The sequence below is a fragment of the Pantherophis guttatus genome, chromosome 2 (assembly GCF_059756535.1).
Source record: "Pantherophis guttatus breed Tessera chromosome 2, ASM5975653v1, whole genome shotgun sequence".
Taxonomy (NCBI): domain Eukaryota; kingdom Metazoa; phylum Chordata; class Lepidosauria; order Squamata; family Colubridae; genus Pantherophis; species Pantherophis guttatus.
In genome coordinates this window covers 293,536,690-293,555,520 of record NC_142064.1, presented here as the reverse complement: position 1 = coordinate 293,555,520, position 18,831 = coordinate 293,536,690, and the positions used below count along the sequence as shown (strand labels likewise).

Below are 18,831 nucleotides of genomic sequence, written 5' to 3'. Positions count from 1 at the left end.
GTTTGTTTTTTCTTCCAGTCCCTCGCTAAGGACGCAATACGGATGGGTGGGCGGGCCTTCCCCCGATTGGCTCAACGCAGAGTGGGCGTGGCGCGCAGGACTCCCAGCCACGTGGTCTTCCCGCGGCTTCGTTCCGGCGTTCCGTCCAGGTGACCCGAGTCTGCTCCCGGCTGCCTCCACACGACCCCCACCCCACGCGGGCGCCAGGAGAGCGCAGCCCCCGCCGCCTCCTCCTCCTCCTCCTCCTCCTCCTCCTCCCCGGCCTTCGCCCCTTTCCCTGCGGCGGGAGGGCAGCGGGAGAAGCGGTCGGGACCCCCACGCACGCACCGCCCCCCCCGCCCTCAATGCCCGAACGAGAGACGTGGCATAAAAGACCAACTGCTTTTATTAAACATTTTCTTCTGTTGTCACCACACACTCCAGGAAAAAAATGAGAAAAAAATAAATCTGACATAAAATAACCCCGAGAGCTGGAAAGGGAGGGAGGGAGGAGAGAAAGCGGGGGGGGGGGAGCCGAGCGGCCTGAGCCCCCTTCCGCGGACTGGGAGGGGGGAGGGGGGGGTCTCTGTACAGGGGGGGGGAGGACGCGCACTCGTCTATGTACAGTACAAATCCCGCGTAATTACAGCCGGGGCGGGGGAAGGCAGTCCATGGGGGTCAGGCAGCGGGTGGTGGGGGGGGGATTCACATATGTACAAACTTGGAGTCATCGTCATAAGAGTAATAATAATTCATCATATTCATCATAATACGTATAAATATCTACGGTGCTCACCTGAGCCCCTGTCATTGTCCGGGGGGGGGGAGAAAAGAAAGGAGGGGGCGGGGAGTCCTACCAAAGAAAAGGGGGAGGGGAGGAGAATGGCTGGGGGGGGGACACGGAGGGGGGGCGGACGGCGTGGGGGGGGGAGGGAGGGAGGGGGGATGCAGCGGGAGAGCGAGAAAGAAACACCACGACGAAGCAGCGGCGCGCGCCAAACACTTCCACCCAGCGGCAGCCCCGGGACGAGCACGACGGACGGACGGACGGACAGACGGACGCGAGCGAGCACCACACGAGTCGAGTCGGGAGCCGGTCCCCTCCCTTCGCTTTCTCCGGCGGGGGGCACGAGCCCCGCCCCGCCCTGAGCAGCACCCTGCAGCTGGGCAGTTCCGAAAAATGGCTTCTTTTGCGAGTTTGATGAGCCCCCTCCGGGGAGACGGGAGAAGGGGAAGGGGAGGAAGAAGGGAGCTCCCCTCTCCCTGCATTGGCCCCCCCGCCCCAAGAAGAGAGAGACCCCCAGGGAGTCCTGCGGGGGGGGAGGGATGCTGTACAGAGAGGCAAAGCCCTTTGTCAGAGAAGGGGGCACAGATTACTTGGGGGGGAGAGAAGGGGGCAGGCCTAGTGGTGCTCTTGGGGAGGGACCGACCCCCTGCGCCCTGGCCCCCCGGGAAGGCGCGAGGGGAGGGGGCCCGTGCGGGAGGGACCCCCAACCGTCCCGGCGGCCGGCTGAGGAGAGCGCTCGAAGGGGGAACCGGGACCAGCCTGCCCTCCCCCGAGGCCACGCGCCCTTCCCCAGCAACGCAGAGGTTGGGGGGCAGAGGGGAGGGCTGGAGACCCCCTTCCGCCGCTGCCTTGAGAAAAGTGAAGAGTCGGGGGGAGGGATGCCACTCCTGAGAAGTACGGGGGAGGGGAGGGGAGGGGGAGGCACCGTCCACGGCTCTGTCCAAGAACGGGCGGTCCCAGGCGGGCACGAGGGGTAGGTAAGATTGTCGTCTCTGTCCTGCTATAAAACACCCTGAATGCCTCCGGACCCTTCCCCGGCCCCCGGCGTGTGATTCCAGACTAGCCCCCCGCCCCACCCACCGCCCCACGGCTGCCCGCTGGCTGGTGGGGGGGCGGGACGAGGCAGGGGGCAGTCGCTAGTGCTCAGACGCGGTGCTGCGAAACTCTCCATTTTCCGTGATCTGGAGTCGCGGGAGCGGAGGCGGTTGCCCGGGTAGGATCCCGTTCCAGGGCGGACCCATAACGCCGCTCAGACGCGGGTTTGCTGCACCCACGGCGGAAAGCTGCCTCTCCTGCAAGAGAGCGAGAAGGGGAGAGCGCCCCCTTATTTATTACGGTTAGGGGGCCCAGGCACTCGCAAGGCACCTGCTTTGATTCCCCCCCACACCTCCCTCATCGACCCCTCCCTCCCAGCAGGAAGGCTCCCCCCCACCCCAACTCACAGGGCCTCCCACGATGAAGGTGGGGGGCCTCCCCCAAGGAAGAGAGCTTCTCTTTTCTTCCCCCAGCCAGCCCCCCCAGGCCCTCAGCTCTCCCAGCAGCTGAAATTAGGGTCCCTGTGGCACTCCAATTTTCAGGGGTGACCAGGTAGCAAATGATCTGGCAGTTGGAGGTGGTCAGATGGGGCTTCCCTCCTGGTAAGGACTGGAGGCTGAGGGACCCCAACTTCCTGCCCTGGGGGACCCCAACTTCCTGCCCTGGGGGGGGGAGGGACTCAACCAGGTCAGAGGATAGAGATCTGTTGCAATTGTCTTTGTCACAAAGTTTGGGGGAGGGGCCAGCCAGGCACCCCAAAGCCCTCCAAGGGTGACCTCCCCCTCCTCGCTCCCCAGTTCACCAAGGGGTCACCGGGCAGCCTCCCCACCTGCCTCTGGCACTAACCTCTCCGTGTCCACTGGCTGCTGGCCCCTTTCCAAGGGAGGGGGTTCCTCCTGCACCCCTCCCCCATTGCCCCACCCACCGACCCACCCACCCACGCACAGATAGGTGAGTGCCCAGATGGCCCATGTGCCTGTGCTTCCCCCTGGCCCCAACCCCCACATGGCATGCTGTTGGCAGACAAGACGAGAGATGGAAGGAAGGGTGGCCATGATGGGGGGCAGCAGTGTGGGGGGGGTGACATGCTGGGCACAGCAACAGAGGACCCCTTAGCGCAACCTCTGAACACCGCACCCTCACCAGCAGAGGATGTTGGGCCACGGGGGGCAGAAATGGGGCCCATCCCAGCCGAGGGAATATGGGGGGGGGCTGGAGAAGCAGTGCCTGCAAGACCCACCTGGTCTGCCCCACATGGATGGCGGGGTCCCCTGGTCCCTCAAGTGACAAAACCGGGGCCACACAGAGTTACCTGGTAAACAGCTAGGATGAAACGGAGAAAACACAGGGGGTCAGGGGGGCCCGGGGCGGCCGCAGCGCCGCAGAGAAGGTAGGCAGTCGGGGGGGCTGCTGTAGGGCGACTTGCCAGACCCACGGAGACACATCCTCCACCCACAGGCATCAGGTGCGCTTCTCAGGTCTGGCCAGAGCCTCTGGGTCTGGGGAGCCCCCCTCCACCCAACCGCAGGGGCCTTGGTGGCCCATGTTCACCCAGGGGCCTAGTGGCGTTCTGGCCAGGGGGCCGAGGGGAGCTGCCCTGCCCCCTTCCATCTGTGCTGTACCCGGGACCTCCTGCCACCTCCTTTGCTGCTGTCTCCAGGTACCCTGTGCATTTCCTCCACCCACCCAGCTGCCCCACGGCCCTCTCGGGAGGGCAGGGCTGGGCACTAAGAAGGCAAGGAGCTCCAATCCCACTGCTAGGGGCCCCTGTTCCTGACACTACCAACCCCACGGGCAGAGAACAGCAGCCACATCCAGGGGAGCAAGCGGGGGAGGGGGGAGACGAGGACGGGGGGAGGGCAGATGGTGGATGGAGACATGGGAAAGGACAATGACATTGTAATTTCCACCTGAGCGTCGAGCAGCCGCTTCCGCGGTTCGGAGGTGTCGAGGGCGCCCGAGTGATCCCTGCGCAGCTCCTCCTCCACTAGCATCAACCTGCAGGGACAAGCTTCACTGGAGTCAATCCGGGCCCCCCCACCCGGCAGGCAGGCGGCGGGAGCCGGGGCCGCCAGCAGCTGCGGGAACGGGGGCTCCCAAAAGCGGCGGGGCCCCAGAGACCGCTGCTGGGGCCCCGCCGGTGAGGAGCACCCCTTCCCACATGCCCCGCCAGCTCCAGGAGCCGCACAGTCCCCCCTGTTGCCAGTGGCCCCCCCACCCACAGGATGAAGAAACCAGGGGGAACCCTCCCTGACGTTCTGCCCCCCCCCCCCCCCCCGTGGCAGCCCCGCCCTGCAGCTCACCTGCCAATGATGCTCTTGATCTGCGAGTCCTTCTCCACTTGCTGCTGCCGGAGGCGCTTCTCACTCTGCTCCAGGCGCTGCTGGTACTGCTGCAGTATCTTTCCAGTCTGCTCCTCCTGGCTCAGCAGGCGCCTCTCGTACTCCTCCAGTTTCCGGTTGGACATGTGCAAGCGCTCCTTCAGCGAGTGGATCTCCTCCTCATACTCCTTCACCTACAACGGGGGGGGGGAGAGGAGCCTCAGGCAGGGCAGCCCTGCGGCACCCAGGCCTACAGTGGGGCCGCTGCCTCTTCCCCAGCCCAAGGGGGGGGCACCCCAGAGGGAGGCTCACGCGGTCCAGCCGACTCTCATCCATGGACTTGGAGTATTCCTTCAGCTTGAACTCCTCCCGCTCGATGTGGGAGCTCTCGATGTCCGCCGAGAGGTGGGGCATGTTGGAGACCCAGGCCACAGTCCGCTCCGAGGCCGGCAGGATGGGATTCAGCGTGGAGGGCGTGTGCGAGGTCTGGCGGGTTGGAGGAGGGATGAGGTCAGTGCACACACCCCGAGTCTTCCAAATGGCAATGTGCCAAAAAAAAAAAACCATCGGCTTTGCGGGGGGGCACACCAGGAAAAGAGAGAGGTGGGCAACAGGAAGCCATGTACCACCAACACCGGGCCACAGATTTCCTGGGCCACCAGTCCGCAGTTTGGGACATCAGACACCCTTTTTTGGTCCCTAGCCCAACACGGACCAGGGAGAAGTGGTGGGGTACCCAGGGCCCCCTTTTCCTTGGTTTTCCAGCTTCCTTCCTCCCCATCAATCCGCTATTTACATTCCCTTCTTCTAATTCTCAGGAACTGCAACCAACTGAAATGTTCAATACCCCAAGAGGATTAGACTATCATCACTATTATCAGTGGCGAGATCGGTTTGAGTTGGGGTCATCACCAGTTGGACCCCAGAGCCCAAGCTCTGCTCAGATTTCCTTGCATGAGGATCTTATTTATTTATTTATTTATTTCATTGGATTTCTATACCGCCCTACTCCCGAAGGACTCGGGGCGGTGAACAGCCACAGAATAAAATACATAAATACAAAAATTTAAAATAGAATAAAAACGAATTAAATAATTTGGCTGAAACAAATTTAAAATACCCCATAATTTAAAAACAAATTAAAATTTACATTTAAAAAGGGGAGAAGATTTAGGCCAGGCCAGCTTGATGAAATAAAAAAGTCTTAAGCGCGCGACGGAAGGTGCGCAGATCCGGGATCCTCCGTATCTCCGGGGGGAGCTCGTTCCAGATCGTAGGTGCCCCCACAGAGAAGGCTCTCCCCCTAGGGCCGCCAATTGACATTGTTTGGCCGACGGCACCCGGAGGAGCCCCTCTCTATAGGAGCGTACTGGCCGATGGGAGGCTATTGGTGGTAGCAGGCGGTCGCGTAGATAACCAGGTCCTAAGCCATGGAGCGCTTTAAAGGTGATAACCAAAACCTTCGGAAGACCATTGGGAGCCGATGCAGCTCACGCAGGAGAGGTGTTACATGGGAACTCCATGTCGCTCCCATAACCACCCACGCGGCTGCACTCTGCGCCAGTTGGAGCCTCCGAGTGCACCTCAAGGGGAGCTCCATGTAGAGAGCGTTACAATAGTCCAGACGAAAGGTGACGAGGGCATGAGTGACTGTGCATAGGGAGTCCCTATCTAGAAAGGGCCGCAACCGGCGGATCAGGCGAACCTGGTGAAAAATCCTCCTGGTCACGGCCATCAAGTGCTCTTCTAAAGACAGCCGGGACATCACTTCAAGGGCATCATTGGGGTGGTCCGGGGTGGAGATGTATAGCTGGGTGTCATCAGCGTACTGATGGTACTTCACCCCGAAACCACGGATGATCTCGCCCAGTGGCTTTACATAAATGTTGAACAAAAGGGGCAAGAGGACCGATTCCTGCGGCACCCCACATATGAGGGGCCTTGGGGTCGACCTCTGCCCCCCTGTCAACACAGACTGCGACTGGTCGGAGAGAAAGGAGGAGAACCACCGTAGTACGGTGCCTCCCACCCCCAACTCTTCCAACCGGTGCAGCATGATACCATGGTCGATGGTATCAAAAGCCGCTGAGAGATCTAACAGGACCAGGACAGAGGAGCAACCCCTGTCCCGAGCCCTCCAGAGATCATCAACCAACGCGACCAATACCGTTTCCGTGCTGTACCCAGGCCTGAAACCCGACTGGAACGGATCCAGATACGACATTTCATCCAGGTACTGGGGAAGCTATCACGCAACCACACTCTCAACAACCTTCACCACAAAGCGAAGGTTGGAGACTGGACGATAATTATCCAATACTGCCAGGTCCAAGGAGGGCTTCTTGAGGAGAGGCCTCACCACCGCCTCCTTCAAGGCGGCGGGGAAGACACTCTCACCCAATGAAGCATTTATAATCCCCTGGAGCCAGCCTCGCATCACTTCCCGGGAAGCCAGCGCTAACCAGGAGGGACACGGGTCCAACAAACATGTGGTCGCGTTCAATCTACCCAGAATCCTGTCCACGTCATCTGGGGTCACAGGATCAAACTCATCCCGGATAACATTCTCAAGACCTGCCTCCGTCACCCTCGCTGGATCTACCCAGTCAGAGTCCAGACCTTCCCGAATCTGAGTGATTTTGTCATGCAGATATTGAACAAAATCCTCGGCTCTTCCCTCCAAGGGGTCCTCCCGCGCTTCCTGGTGGAGCAGGGAGCGGGTCACCCTAAACAGGGCGGCCGGGCGATTATCTGATGATGCAATAAGAGGAGCAAAATGAGTACATTTTGCTGCTTTTATCGCCACTAGATAATTCCTAATATGAGATCTTACCAGTGTCTGGTCCGATTCAGAAAGACTGGCCCTCCAACTACTCTCTAGGCATCTTTTCCGGCGTTTCATCTCCCTCAGCTCCTTGGTGAACCAAGGAGCCAGGTGAGATAGGCGCCGGGTCAGAGGCCACAAAGGCACGACTCGATCTAGAGCTCCAGCAGCCACCCTGTCCCAGGCGGCCACTAGGTCTCCAGTCGAGGCGTGAGCCAGAACCTCGGGGATTGGCCCAAGCTCCATCTGGAACCTATCAGGTTCCATCAGGCGCCTGGGGCGGTACCATCTAGGTACTAAGATCTGTGGGGGAGCTGCTCTTGGTGGGCCCGGGTTGCCAAGGAGGGTCCACATTTCCCCAGATTGCCTAAGGCAGGTGGGGTGGGGGGGCACAGGGGAGGGCCATTCTCCAGCCAAGATCCTCTGCTCAACGAAATCTCAAAGCAAACCACTCTAGATACTTCCCTACAAAGCCGATTGGTATCCCCCCACACACGCCTCATTTTGGAGACAGTAAACTCTCTTGCCCTTTCCAAATTTCAAAATGCCATCTTTTGTGACGCCGGAGAATCTCAGGTTGAGAAAATTGTGCTCTTTTCCTTTCCTCCAGCATCTCTGCAGTGTCAGGGATTTATTTGATTGGTTGATTTCATTTCTGTAGCCACCCATCTCATTCCTGACAAAATCCCAGAGGCTTTCAAATCCCTGCTTGAAAATCCTCGGGGAGGGGCAGAGGGGTCGCTCTGCTGCTCAGCCTGAACTTAGATGAAAGGGCCCCAGGCCCAATCCTGGAGGGCCTCACAGGGCCTCTCCTCATCAACCCTTCGCTACTGCTGCCACTCTGAGAGAGAAGGGACAGCCATGCTTCTCGGGGGAGGGGGGCTTTTGGGAGGGTCAGGGTTCATGCTGGGCCTCCTGCAGTTCAGTTTGTGTCTCCTCGTTGAGCAAGGACTGCAAGCATCTGCATGAATGTGGACGTCCTCCTTGGCAGCTGGGCAGGGCAGGGGTTACAGCAATAAGCACTTAGACTTACACATAACGCTTCACAGTATTTTTACAGCCCTCTCTAAGCGTTTTACAGAGTCAGCATCTTGCCTGCAACAATCCAAGTCCTCATTTTACCGACCTCGGAAGGATGGAAAGCTGAGTCAACCTTGACCCAGTCAGGATCGAACTGATGGCAGTGGGAATGCAGAGTTTCCCTGCCATCCTGCATTCTAACCACTGCGCCACCAGGGCATATGTTGCCCAAGCAGGGCTCCTATAGAAGTGATGGGCACACTTTCTCTACAAGCTCCCTCCCTCCTCCCTGGCCGGGGAGGGAGGGGGCTCTCAGGAGGAGGGGGAGATGATGAATGGCTATTGGAAGAGTTGCTAACACCCCTAACATCCAGCCACAACTGCACCGATTCCTTTTGGGTCCAGCTCTCAGTACTTGAAGCCAAATTGTGGCCAGTTGGGGGATGATCCCTGCAGCTGTCGCCATCGGGGTAAAGGTTGAAGATTCCCCAAGAAGCAGCAAGTCCTCCCATGGGCAGGAGCGTAGCCCAAGTCTGTCCACCTCTTAAGGCTTAGGGTCCTTTGCTGACCCCTCACTCGAGGGGAAATGACAGCAAGTCCTGGGCCCCACCACCACCACCACCACCACCCGGGCTCCCCCAGGCTCCCTGCACTGCCCCAGGCCAACCTCTCCCGGGGTTGCCTCCGGTTGCTGCCAGCATTTCACTTGGGAGCGGTTGGGGGCAGCAGGAACCTCCAGGGCGGGTGAAGACCTGGGGCAGCTGGAGCTTCACACTAATTAGGGGTGACTCCGTCCTTGCTTTCTTTTCATGTTCCGGATGCAAACTCGTCCCAAAAAGAGGGCCATGGGCGCATGTCACACACACACACAGTCTCAAGGAGGACTACTGTAACGTCACCATGGCTGCCGGAGAGAGAGCAAAGGCCTGCCAGCAAGACCCGGAGCCAACCATAGCAAAGGGTGGACATCGGGGAGGACAGGAACAAAACCGGAGGAAAAGGCATGTCTGGGAGAAGATTCCCTATCCTGGCAAAGGGGGAGGGAGAGAAGTTCAAGAAACAGCCCCAGGATTACACTAGGCAGACCAAGGTGCCTTGGAGGGTTGCTTTGACCGATTCTGGATTACCCAACTAGCATTGAAGGTGATTGCTGAAGTTCAAGCCGTTCCCGTTTGCTGGTTCTGCTGACAACCGATGTTTCTCTACACCGGAGTATCGGCCCTTCGGGATGGTCCAACTTCTCCCCGACTGGCAGAGCAATCCCACCGGGGCTGCTCAGGTGGAGCCCAGCAGGAAGGACTGACCAGGCCAGTGCTGCCCTGCCTGCGGGTCACCTCCACGCCCAGCCTCGGCTTCTCCAGGTACAAGGCAGCCTGCCAGTCACTCTGCCAATCCAAAGGGCTGGTCTGAAGCCAGGCAGAGGGTGGGCGCCACACCCTCTTCATTCTGGAAGGAGTGGGCTGCAGCTGCGCCTGTCCCTGGACACTGGGTGCGCCTAGCCCTGGCTGTGGTCACAATGGCCCTGGGGGACAAAGAGGTGGTTGCTTCCTGGACCATCCCACGTCCTCTGACCCAGGAACGCCACTCAATTTGGCAGTGCCGACACTCATGGTCGTGGCGATCACCTGCAGCAAAATCTGTCCCGTGACTCCGATACATCGACACTGCGGCTTTTTGACAGGATGTGCTCTCCCCCTCCATCCAGACCGAGAGAAAGGCTGCTACTCCCACATTGCTGTGGGGGGAGGAAGGGGGCAGCGAGAGGCTTTGCGGGATCCAATCTGAGTCAATCACGGGGGACAAATGTTTATTCTTCCAAGCTTTCAGGCTCTCTCCAGAATATGTGCACGGGGCTGTTCTACGTGTTGTGTTTATATGGTGCCTGGTCGCATGTAGCTTTTAGTTGTCAGTGAGGGTGCTGATGCCTGACCAGGGTCACTGATTGTTGTTTCCTTGTGCCGCTGCGCCCTCAGTTCCTGTATCTGATAAGCTAAATCTAACAGTTTTATGCTTCGGCAAGAAAAACCGACTGTGTAGCTGCAGATTAGGTGAAACCTGGCTCAAGAGCAGCAACTGTGAGAGGGATCTTGGCATCCTAGTGGGCAATCACTTAAATATGAGCCAGGAATGTGCGGAGGCGGCCAAAAATGCCAATGCAATCCTAGGCTGCATTAATAGAGCGATAGAATCAAGGTCACATGAAGTGCTAATACCACTTTATAATGCCTTGGTAAGACCACACTATAAAAAAGATGTTGACACTCTGGAAAGAGTACAGAGAATTAGAGGCCTGGAGGCTAAAACACATGAAGAACGGTTGCAGGAATTGGGTATGTCTAGTCTAACAAAGAGGAGGACTAGATCAGAAAGATCAGCAGTTCGGCTGCATGAGCAGGGGATTAGACTAGATGACCTCCAAGGTCCCTTCCAACACTGTTACTGAGTTGGGTCCCAGCCAGTAGCCTCGCTTTCCTGCACAAGGAGGTGGGCTGTGGGGAAGCATTGCTTCCCTGGAAGGCCTCTGGGAGGAAGTCCTGCCCTCCCTGGGAACTAAGGAGTCTCCTGGCTCCTTGAAGGTGCTATGCCCCTTGATGGGTGCAGAGTCCTTTGGGCAAATGAGGTAGCGTCTCCCTTCTCCAAAAGGGACCCCTCCTCTCCTCCCTTACACTGCAAAGCAGATGTAAGAGAAAAAGAGCTGGGCTGCCTTGAATTTATTTCTTTAAACCTTCCGTGTTTCAGTAACTTCCCTCCATAAAGTCATCAGGAAAAGAAGCAAAAGGTGCCGAATTATAGGTTTCTCAGCTGATCACAAAATGCGTTTTGAAAACTTCCCTAAATCTCAGTGCTCAGAAACATGTGCCCGGCATTAACTGTTCTCTTCCTGCCTGCGGGCCCCTCAGCCAGGAGCCAATCAAAGGAACTATAAGCCCAGTGTGATACTTGAGCTCCAGCCGCTGCCGGCAGCTGCCTGGGTCACTCACCTGCTTGGTGATGGATGGCTTGAGGGCGGAAGGCGCCTCCTTGGTGACCGACTGCTGGCGGGCGTGGGTGGGGGCGTAGGTGGGCTCCGGCTGCAGCAGGTTCCCGCTGGAGGGCCGAGGCTTCTGAGCCGCAGAGACCGTCAGCTGCTGGGACTTGCCCCGCTGCAGGGGGGGCTGCGGCTGAGGGGCGGGGGCCGAGCGCTGGGGCTGGGGGCCGATGGTGATCTGGGGCGGGGAGAGCATGTTCTGGAGGTTCTCCTGCAGGGACAGCTGGCGCTTGGTGAACTCCGAGCCCTGGCGCGTGAATTCGTCGCTGTAGCTGTGGCTGTGGATGATGTGCTTGCTGGCCGAGAGGTCCTCGCTCTTGCTGTAACCATGGAAGGGGGCGAAGGTATCAGCGGGGTTGCCCTCCGCTGGCCGGTGCGGATGGGAGACATGGAGCGGGCCGCCAGCCGGCCCGTCAGAGGCCATGTGGAAGAGGGGGTTCTGGAAGGAGAGGGGGATGCGAAGCTGCTGTGCAGAGGAGGGGCCGCCTCCATCGGTGGTGACGCCCATCTGGCTCAGCCGCAGGCCGGCCGCGATGCTGGAGCCGCTGCCCTGGGAGAGCCGGCTGGGCCGCAGACCCATGCCGGCGGTGATGGAGGCCTGGCTGCTGTTGAGCAGGTCGCCTACGCTGTGCAGGTTGGAGACGCTGTTCATGCGGCTGTCCTGCAGGTCCAGCATGGAGACGCTCTTGTTGACGCTCAGCACCTTCTGGTCTGGCTCGGTGATGTCCGAGCTGCTGGTGCAGTAGGCGGGGGAGGAGCGGGCCAGGGGCGGCCGCGGCACAAAGAACATGTCTTTTGACCCCTTTTCCTTGGTCGGGGAGGGCAAGCGTGTCATGTCGATGGAGCTGCGGAGGAAGGCAGCGTGGAGAACTGATAAGGGCAGGAGGGAGCGGAGTCTGCCAAGAGGTGGAGTGGCAGGGCAACCCCAAGGGGCTCCCCACTTCCTCTGCCAACATGTGCAGGAGACCAGTCAAGGAACAAGGGGCAATGGAGCCAGGCCGCTTGGGAGCACAGAGGGACTGTACCCTGTACCCAGAGGGAAGGAAACTTCTATGGAGCACCCCAGTCTTCCGTAGACCACACCCCACAGCCCTTACCTGTTCATGGCTCGCATCATGTAGGGCTGCATGTCAACTGAGCTGTGGGGAGAAATCCAGAGTAAGCCCATGCCATGGGGCATGTTCACACCCCAAAATCTCCTGTAGGTGCCTTAGGGAAGTCGTCCTCTGGTCCCTCTGCGGGCTCTTGGCCTTACTCATGAGGAAACCCAGCAGAGGCCCAGACCAGAGCCCATCTCGGGTGGAACTCACAGCTAGATGTCCACCTGCTTCCTGTCCTCCAATGCCCCCCACCCCATCCCAGGCCTGACCTGTTGAGGTCGCGCATCATGTACGAAGACTGCATGTCAGTCGAGGGCCCGCGGAGGATGACCGGCTTGGCCTGGAGCCGCTCGCCCTGGTGGCTGGGCTGCCGCTGGATGTGGGGGTTCCTGAGAGCGAGGCTGATTTCGTTCAGCAGACGGGGCAGCGGGCCCAGCTTGATCAGGGCTTCCTATGTGGGGAGGAAACAGCAGACGGGCGCTCAACACCACTGCCAGCAAGCAGACGGGTGCAGCCCCTCCTCCTCTGCCCTACATCCTCCCTGGCCCCACCACCTCCCGGCGGGCACCTTGCTGAGCTGGGGCAGGACCTCCCAGAGCAGAGCGTGCAGCGTGGAGAGCTCCCGGCCGAGGTCGATGTAGCCCTCGAAGCTGGTGCTGTTGGTGAGGGTGTCCAAGTTGGAGATCTCATACAGGAACTGCTGCATGCTGGCCCACTCCAGCTCCAGAAACTCGTTCATAAACGCCATGTACTCCTCCTTGCTGCCAAACCTGCCGCAAGAATCACGTTTTTCGTCACTTGCAGCGTTACTCGAGTTGGGGCCCCTCCATTTGCCAACCCGGCCCTCCCCCGAGTGCCCAACACACCCTGAAACACAAAGCACAGCAACAGCCATGTACCCACCCATCGCTTTGTGCAATGCCAGCCTGTCACCCTCTCCAGCCCCTTGGGGGTGGGGGGGAACCAGGATTTGCCACCAAGGTAGCAGTCAGCAAGCAGCACACCAAGAAAGAAGGGCCAGGGGTATTTTGAAAGAAATTCATGGCCCCATGCATATTTGGGGTGCTTGATGGACTGAACCTCTCCCATTCCATCCCCTCCACCTTGTGGAATGCAGCCTGAACGATAAGGGTCCCCTGAGGCCATCCATTCCATTTCTGCTCCCATCTATCTGGGGCTTCACTTCCTCTGCCTGACTCCATTTGCCCACACCTTCAGCTGGAGCCCACCTCCCTGTAACCTTGATTCATGGCCATCCCCAGGACAGAGAGTGGACCGGCCTTGAGCATTGCCTACATCACCCTTCCGGGCATTTCAAGAGGGGAGCCGGGTCCCCCTCTCAGTCCCTCCTCTGCCTCCATCAGTTCCCTTCCTTGCACTTGACTTTCAGAGGGACCTGGTTGCCTTCTGGGTCTCGAGAGACCCCTCCCCACAGGGCCGGGGCCACAAAAATCAGGCTCTTGGCTGGAGCCAGAGACGGAGGGAGCCTGGCCACACTGCAAGAAGGGGCTCTCCCCCAGAGTGCTGCCCCCGAGCTCTGCATGGGGCGGATGCTGGGAAAACTCCCACCACCTCAGATGTATCTGGCCCAGCTGGCTTGTGACCCCCTGGCACTCTCTGCGTCCTGACCTCCTCCACACTCACTTGCTGAAGTTGGCCAGGTTCTGGATGACCTTGGCAATGAGCGTGAGGGTGCGGGACGTCTGTTCGTCCGGGTACTCCTGCAGGAGGCCGAAGAGGCTGGGGGACATGACGGCCGGACATAGGAAGCGCAGGAAGAGGGAGGCGCTGATGAGGCGGTCGGCGATGTCTTCCCGGCCCCTCTCGGCACAGCGCAGCCGCCACGAGGCAAAGACCTCCTTCAGCTCCCGGGGGAACACGCTGGGGAGGGGGAGAACAGGATCACTGCCCGCCCCCACTGCAGGGCTGCCCCACACCCCCAGGTTGCACATCCAAAAATGACCACCCTTCATGTCCCTCCCCACACCCAGATATGCAGGGAAAGGGGGAGGTGGGGATAAGGAACCAGCCCTGCACTGACCAATGGGAGTTGACCACTTTGCAGAGGGCCAGTTCGCAGCACATGCGGAGGTTGGCCTGGTGGTCTGCCAAGGTGGAGGCCGAGCACTTCATGGGGTCCACCTCGCAGTTCTCCTCAGACTCGTACAAAGCTCGGATGAACTCACCTGGGGGGGGAAGGCAGAGCAAACAGAGGATGGGACCAGCAGCTCCCCCTCAAGCACCCACTGGCTCAGCCCCACACAAAGCAGCCAGTGAAGTAGGGAGGAGCCGCCCCTCCGTGCTCAGGGGAGTTGCAAGCAGGCAGGGTGAAGAGCTCGTTGGCTCTCCTCCAGATGCTAGGTCCTGCTCTAGAACAGGAGTGGAGCCAGGAAAAAGAACAAAATCTAACCCAAATTTCTGTGATTTCATCTCCCTCTCCACCCAGGGTTGTGAAAAGTTGGGTCCTTTCCCCCCCACTCCAAGTGCCCTCCCTCCTCCGGTGCCCCTACCAATTGCATCCTTGAGGTATTTTTGTCCAATCAGTTTGAGATACTCCTCTATGGCTTTGGTGGCCAGCGTGTTCTCCCGGAAAATGAGGTGTTCGCGGTCCATGAAGCGGTCCACTTCCGTCATGGCCATGTCGGACAGAAAGTCCTGCCGGGAAGGGGCAGGAGAGAAGCTGCAGGAGCTGTGCTGCCCCTGGGGTTCCCGGACCCCTTCCCTACGGGGCCCTGCTCGCCTCCCCCACCCCACTCCCAGAGCATACCTTGGCCTTGCCAGTGCTCTGGAGGATGTGCACCAGGGCGCAGGCCACCTCCTCCTTGCTCTTGACACTCAGGACCGGTTCCAGCACGGCGCACAGCATGCGGTAGTTGTTGGTGACATACTCGGCAAACTCCTTGTAGAGTTCCATGGGCAGGATGCTCATGGCCTGGAAGCGGCTCTTGACCCGGACGGCCGGGCAGCCGGCCTTGCTCTTGCTGGCACTGGGCTGGCTGAGTGGGTACCACTGCTCGGCGAAATGGCGCCCGGTGACGCTTGCGATGGGGATGCTGACCATGCCCATGTAGTTGCTCTTGTCCTTCTTGCGCTTCTTGTCTGTGTCCTTATAGAGGTGCAGCCGGATGGTGCGCACGGCCGGCAGGTTGTTGAACTCGAAGTGCTCCCCCCAGAAGACGTTGTCCGTGCGAATCTTGCTGGTGGTGCGCGCGTAGAGCATGTCGTCCAGGCACAGCTCGCAGTAGTAGCGTTTTTTGGGGGGCAGGTCCCGCGCCTCAATGATCCAGAGCTTCAGCACATTGTCCACCCGCCGGCTGTTATCCTGCACAAAGAGGAGGAGGAGGCCAAGCCTGGAGGAGGTGCTCAGCTGGTGCTCTGAAACAGGGGTCTCCAACCTTGGCCACTTGTGGACTTCAAGTCCCTAAACTCCCCAGCCAGCACAACACATACATTGAGCAGCATAGCTGGCTGGGGAATTTTGGGAGTTGACGTCCACAAGTCTTCAAGTGGCCACGGTTGGAGACCCCTACTCCAGCAGGGTAACACAGGCAGGCAGGAGGGCTCTCCTTCCCTCTGGAGCCCTTCCCTCTCTTCCCATGCCCACAGGATGTTTGATATACACAAGATGTCCAGACAACTCCAGTCCAGCATTGCCCCCCCCCAGCTCTCTCAGCTCCCCCAAGCCAAGACCCCCTCCCAGTCTGGCCTCACCCTGCTGTGCACACTTAGCCACCCCCTTCCCCCCCCCCCAGTGCAGGACTGGGGCCCTCTGCCCAAAGAGATGAGCTCTCTATGGTGCACCAGGAAGCATCTCCCCAGCAAGCACATCATTCCCCCCAGCTTTTTAACTGACAGGATATCCATTGTAGCTCTATTAATTTTTATTCCTCTGCTTTGAGTTTGTAACTGATTTATTGCTATATGGGAGGGACCCCATATCCTCTCTCTCATAAGCAGCAGGGAGAATATCCACCATGAGGTGGGCTAAAAATAGTACAAAGGAGGAACACGGCAGGAGGATGGGGAGAAAAGGCTCCAGGAACAGCTGCAGCCCAAGAGCCGGAAAAATCTCCAGACAGGGAGCCCATAAGAGACTATCTAGCTCACTCTCTTGCCCACTACTATCAGAGTCCATTTTCTACTGAATCGCCTCCGGCAAAGCCGTCTGTGTGCTGTTGAGGGCCAACTCCCTGCTCCTGGTGTTGAGGAGGGGGAAACCTCTTCTAAATTAAATGCAGTGCTGCCCATCTGTTTCTGGGGAACTCCCCCCCCCACCTTGTCTTCTACTGGCAGCTCTTCAGCTACTCAAAGATGGCTGTTGTGTCATCCGTCTTCTCTTCCTCAGGGAAGATGCTTCCAAATGCTTCCAGCCGGGTATGCTAAAGTTTTCCCGGCATGTTGCTGGCTGTTCTCGAGACACCATCCAGTTTGCCAGTGTACCACACCCAGTGGTGGTATTCAGCCGGTTCTATCCGGTTTGGGCAAACCGGTAGCGGCAGCAGGTGGAGGCTCTGCCCACCTGCCCGAACATAATCACATCCCGTTTTTGACGCTCTGCACATGCATGGAGGTGGTGCGTGTGAGCGAAGCGACCACGTGTGTGCGCTCACATTTGCGAACCGGTAGCGAAGGTAAGTGAATACCACCCCAGAACAGTGTCCGGAACTGGACCTCACATTCCGGGTGTGGCCTAACCCACATGAAGGGAGAGGAGCAATTACATCTTTTAGTATTGGCGTTTTGATTCCTGTCGTCTGCGGAGCTTCTCAACCACGAAGGTCACGGCTGTCCCAAAGGTGCTTTTCCAAGAGGCAGCTGAACTTTCTTCATTTCCTCCTTTGACTTCTGCTGACGCAGAAACCAAGGATGGCATTGGTTTTTGTTTACCACAGCATCACGCTCTTGGCTCATGCTCCACTTGTGATCTTCCCACGTTCTTTCTGCAGATACCCCTGCCTGGCATACCAGCCTATCTTGCAGTCGTGTCCTTGATTTTTCATTTGTCCCTGTTGAAATTCCTCTAGCCCCTCGTTCCAGCTTGTCAAAATCCTCCTGAATCCTGATATTGCTCTGCAGATGTGTTAATTCTGCCCAGGTCAATGCCGTCTACAACTTCAGAAGCCACACATTTTCTAACAATCCATCCTGACTTATAAGATCACTGACCAGCACAGAGCCCAGAAGAGGGCTGGGAATGCAGCACTCAACATTTCTCTGCTCCCCCAAGCTTGGCCAGAAACCCCAGTGGCTTTTCCTTGGGTGCAAAGGTTCAAACAGCTCCAAGTCCACCTAATGGTAACATCCAGCCCACGTTTTCTCATTTTCTCTACGAGGATTTCATGGAAGCTTCAAACATTTTGCTGAAGTCTAAGGGGTCCTTCATCCACACTCTCCCTTGTGGACTGGCCAAGAGACTTAAAGGTAAAGGTTCCCCCCTCACGCATATGTGCCAGTTGTTCCTGACTCTAGGGGGCGGTGCTCATCTCCGTTTCAAAGCCGAAGAGCCAGTGCTGTCCGATGACGTCTCCGTGGTCATGTGGCCGGCATGACTAAACGCCAAAGGCACACAGAACAGTGTTACCTTCCCACCAAAGGTGATTCCTATTTTTCTACTTGCATTTTTTACGTGCTTTTGAACTGCTAGGTTGGCAGAAGCTGGGACAAGTCACGGGAGACTTACTCGTGATCAAAGCAGCTGACTCCCCGTGAGCCGTGCTTTCCTCTCAGAATATTATGATGTGCTATCAAGTCTCTTGGCACCACATACAGGGAGATCCATCCCCAACTTGGCCAATCAGTCAATCAGAATAGAGCCCTCACATGAAGGTGGAGACTGAATGGACACAATTGAAGCGCACCATGTGGCAATAGGACGGAAATGGTTTCCTTCATTATTATTATTTTTTTTAGCTTCCAAGTCAAGTTCGTATATCCCAACCAGGAAAGAGTTCAATGTATCCCCCAAATTACCACCTTTCTGTCCTGAGGAATATCTGGGGATCATTCTGGCCTCCTCAACCCTCTTCTTTTCTTTAACTCCCCTCTTGGCCTTAGGAATCTTCATTAAACACCCAGAATCCCCCGTCCTCAAGCCCAACAGCAGGGCTCCTCATCTCCCTTTGGCTTTCCTTCCCGTCCTCTTTCCTCTTCGTTGGCCAGTCAAAAAAAAAACCCCACCTGCCTCCTCCATCAAACAGTTTTTAGCAACATCTTCTCAACCGCTGCTTCCTCTGTCTTAGCCAAGACACTCCTTCTGGCCACGAAGATCAGGAAATGCAGGTGGCTGGGAAATAACAGAATAACAAAGTTGGAAGGGACCCCCCTCTCTTGGAGGGACCTTGGAGGTCTTCTAGTCCAACCCCCTGCTCAGGCAGGAAACCATATACCATTTCAGACAATTGGCTGTCCAATCTCTTCTTAAAAAACTTCCTAGTGTTGGAGAAGCATCCACAACTTCTGGAGGCAAGTCATTCCACTGGTTAATAGTCCTCGCTGTCAGGAAATTTCTCCTTAGTTCTAGATTTCTTCTCTCCTTGGTTAGTTTCCATCCATTGCTTCTTCTCCTGCCTTCTGGTGCTTTGGAGAATAAGTTGACCCCCCTCTTCTTCCTGGCAGCCCCTCAAACAGTTCTTCAGATATCCCGATGGTGCCACCATTATCAGCAAAACAGAGTCCATTCCCCTCACACACACACACACACACACACACACCACACACCGTATTTATGAGCTCATAAA

General features: G+C 57.9%; 1 protein-coding gene across 9 annotated transcripts in view; it reads right to left on the bottom strand.

The window, feature by feature from the left end:
• Positions 1–367: 367 nt before the first annotated feature.
• Positions 368–18,831, bottom strand: part of SYNGAP1 (synaptic Ras GTPase activating protein 1) — a 36,051-nt gene continuing 17,587 nt past the window's right edge. For 5 of the 9 annotated variants that reach the window (XM_060690065.2, XM_060690069.2, XM_060690057.2 and 2 more), the window contains 12 exons: positions 14,862–15,416; positions 14,605–14,749; positions 14,136–14,280; positions 13,739–13,975; positions 12,663–12,864; positions 12,364–12,545; positions 12,092–12,133; positions 10,948–11,839; positions 4,435–4,608; positions 4,105–4,316; positions 3,712–3,812; positions 1,780–2,058 (listed from right to left, as the gene is read on the bottom strand). In XM_060690065.2, the coding sequence (XP_060546048.2) occupies positions 1,910–2,058; positions 3,712–3,812; positions 4,105–4,316; positions 4,435–4,608; positions 10,948–11,839; positions 12,092–12,133; positions 12,364–12,545; positions 12,663–12,864; positions 13,739–13,975; positions 14,136–14,280; positions 14,605–14,749; positions 14,862–15,416 (3,036 nt within the window). In that variant the 3' untranslated portion in view covers positions 1,780–1,909. Of the gene's footprint in view, positions 2,059–3,041; positions 3,125–3,711; positions 3,813–4,104; positions 4,317–4,434; positions 4,609–10,947; positions 11,840–12,091; positions 12,134–12,363; positions 12,546–12,662; positions 12,865–13,738; positions 13,976–14,135; positions 14,281–14,604; positions 14,750–14,861; positions 15,417–18,831 lie in introns of all 9 variants that reach the window. The other 4 variants (XR_009622166.2, XM_060690062.2, XM_060690060.2 and 1 more) reach the window with 4 other exon arrangements.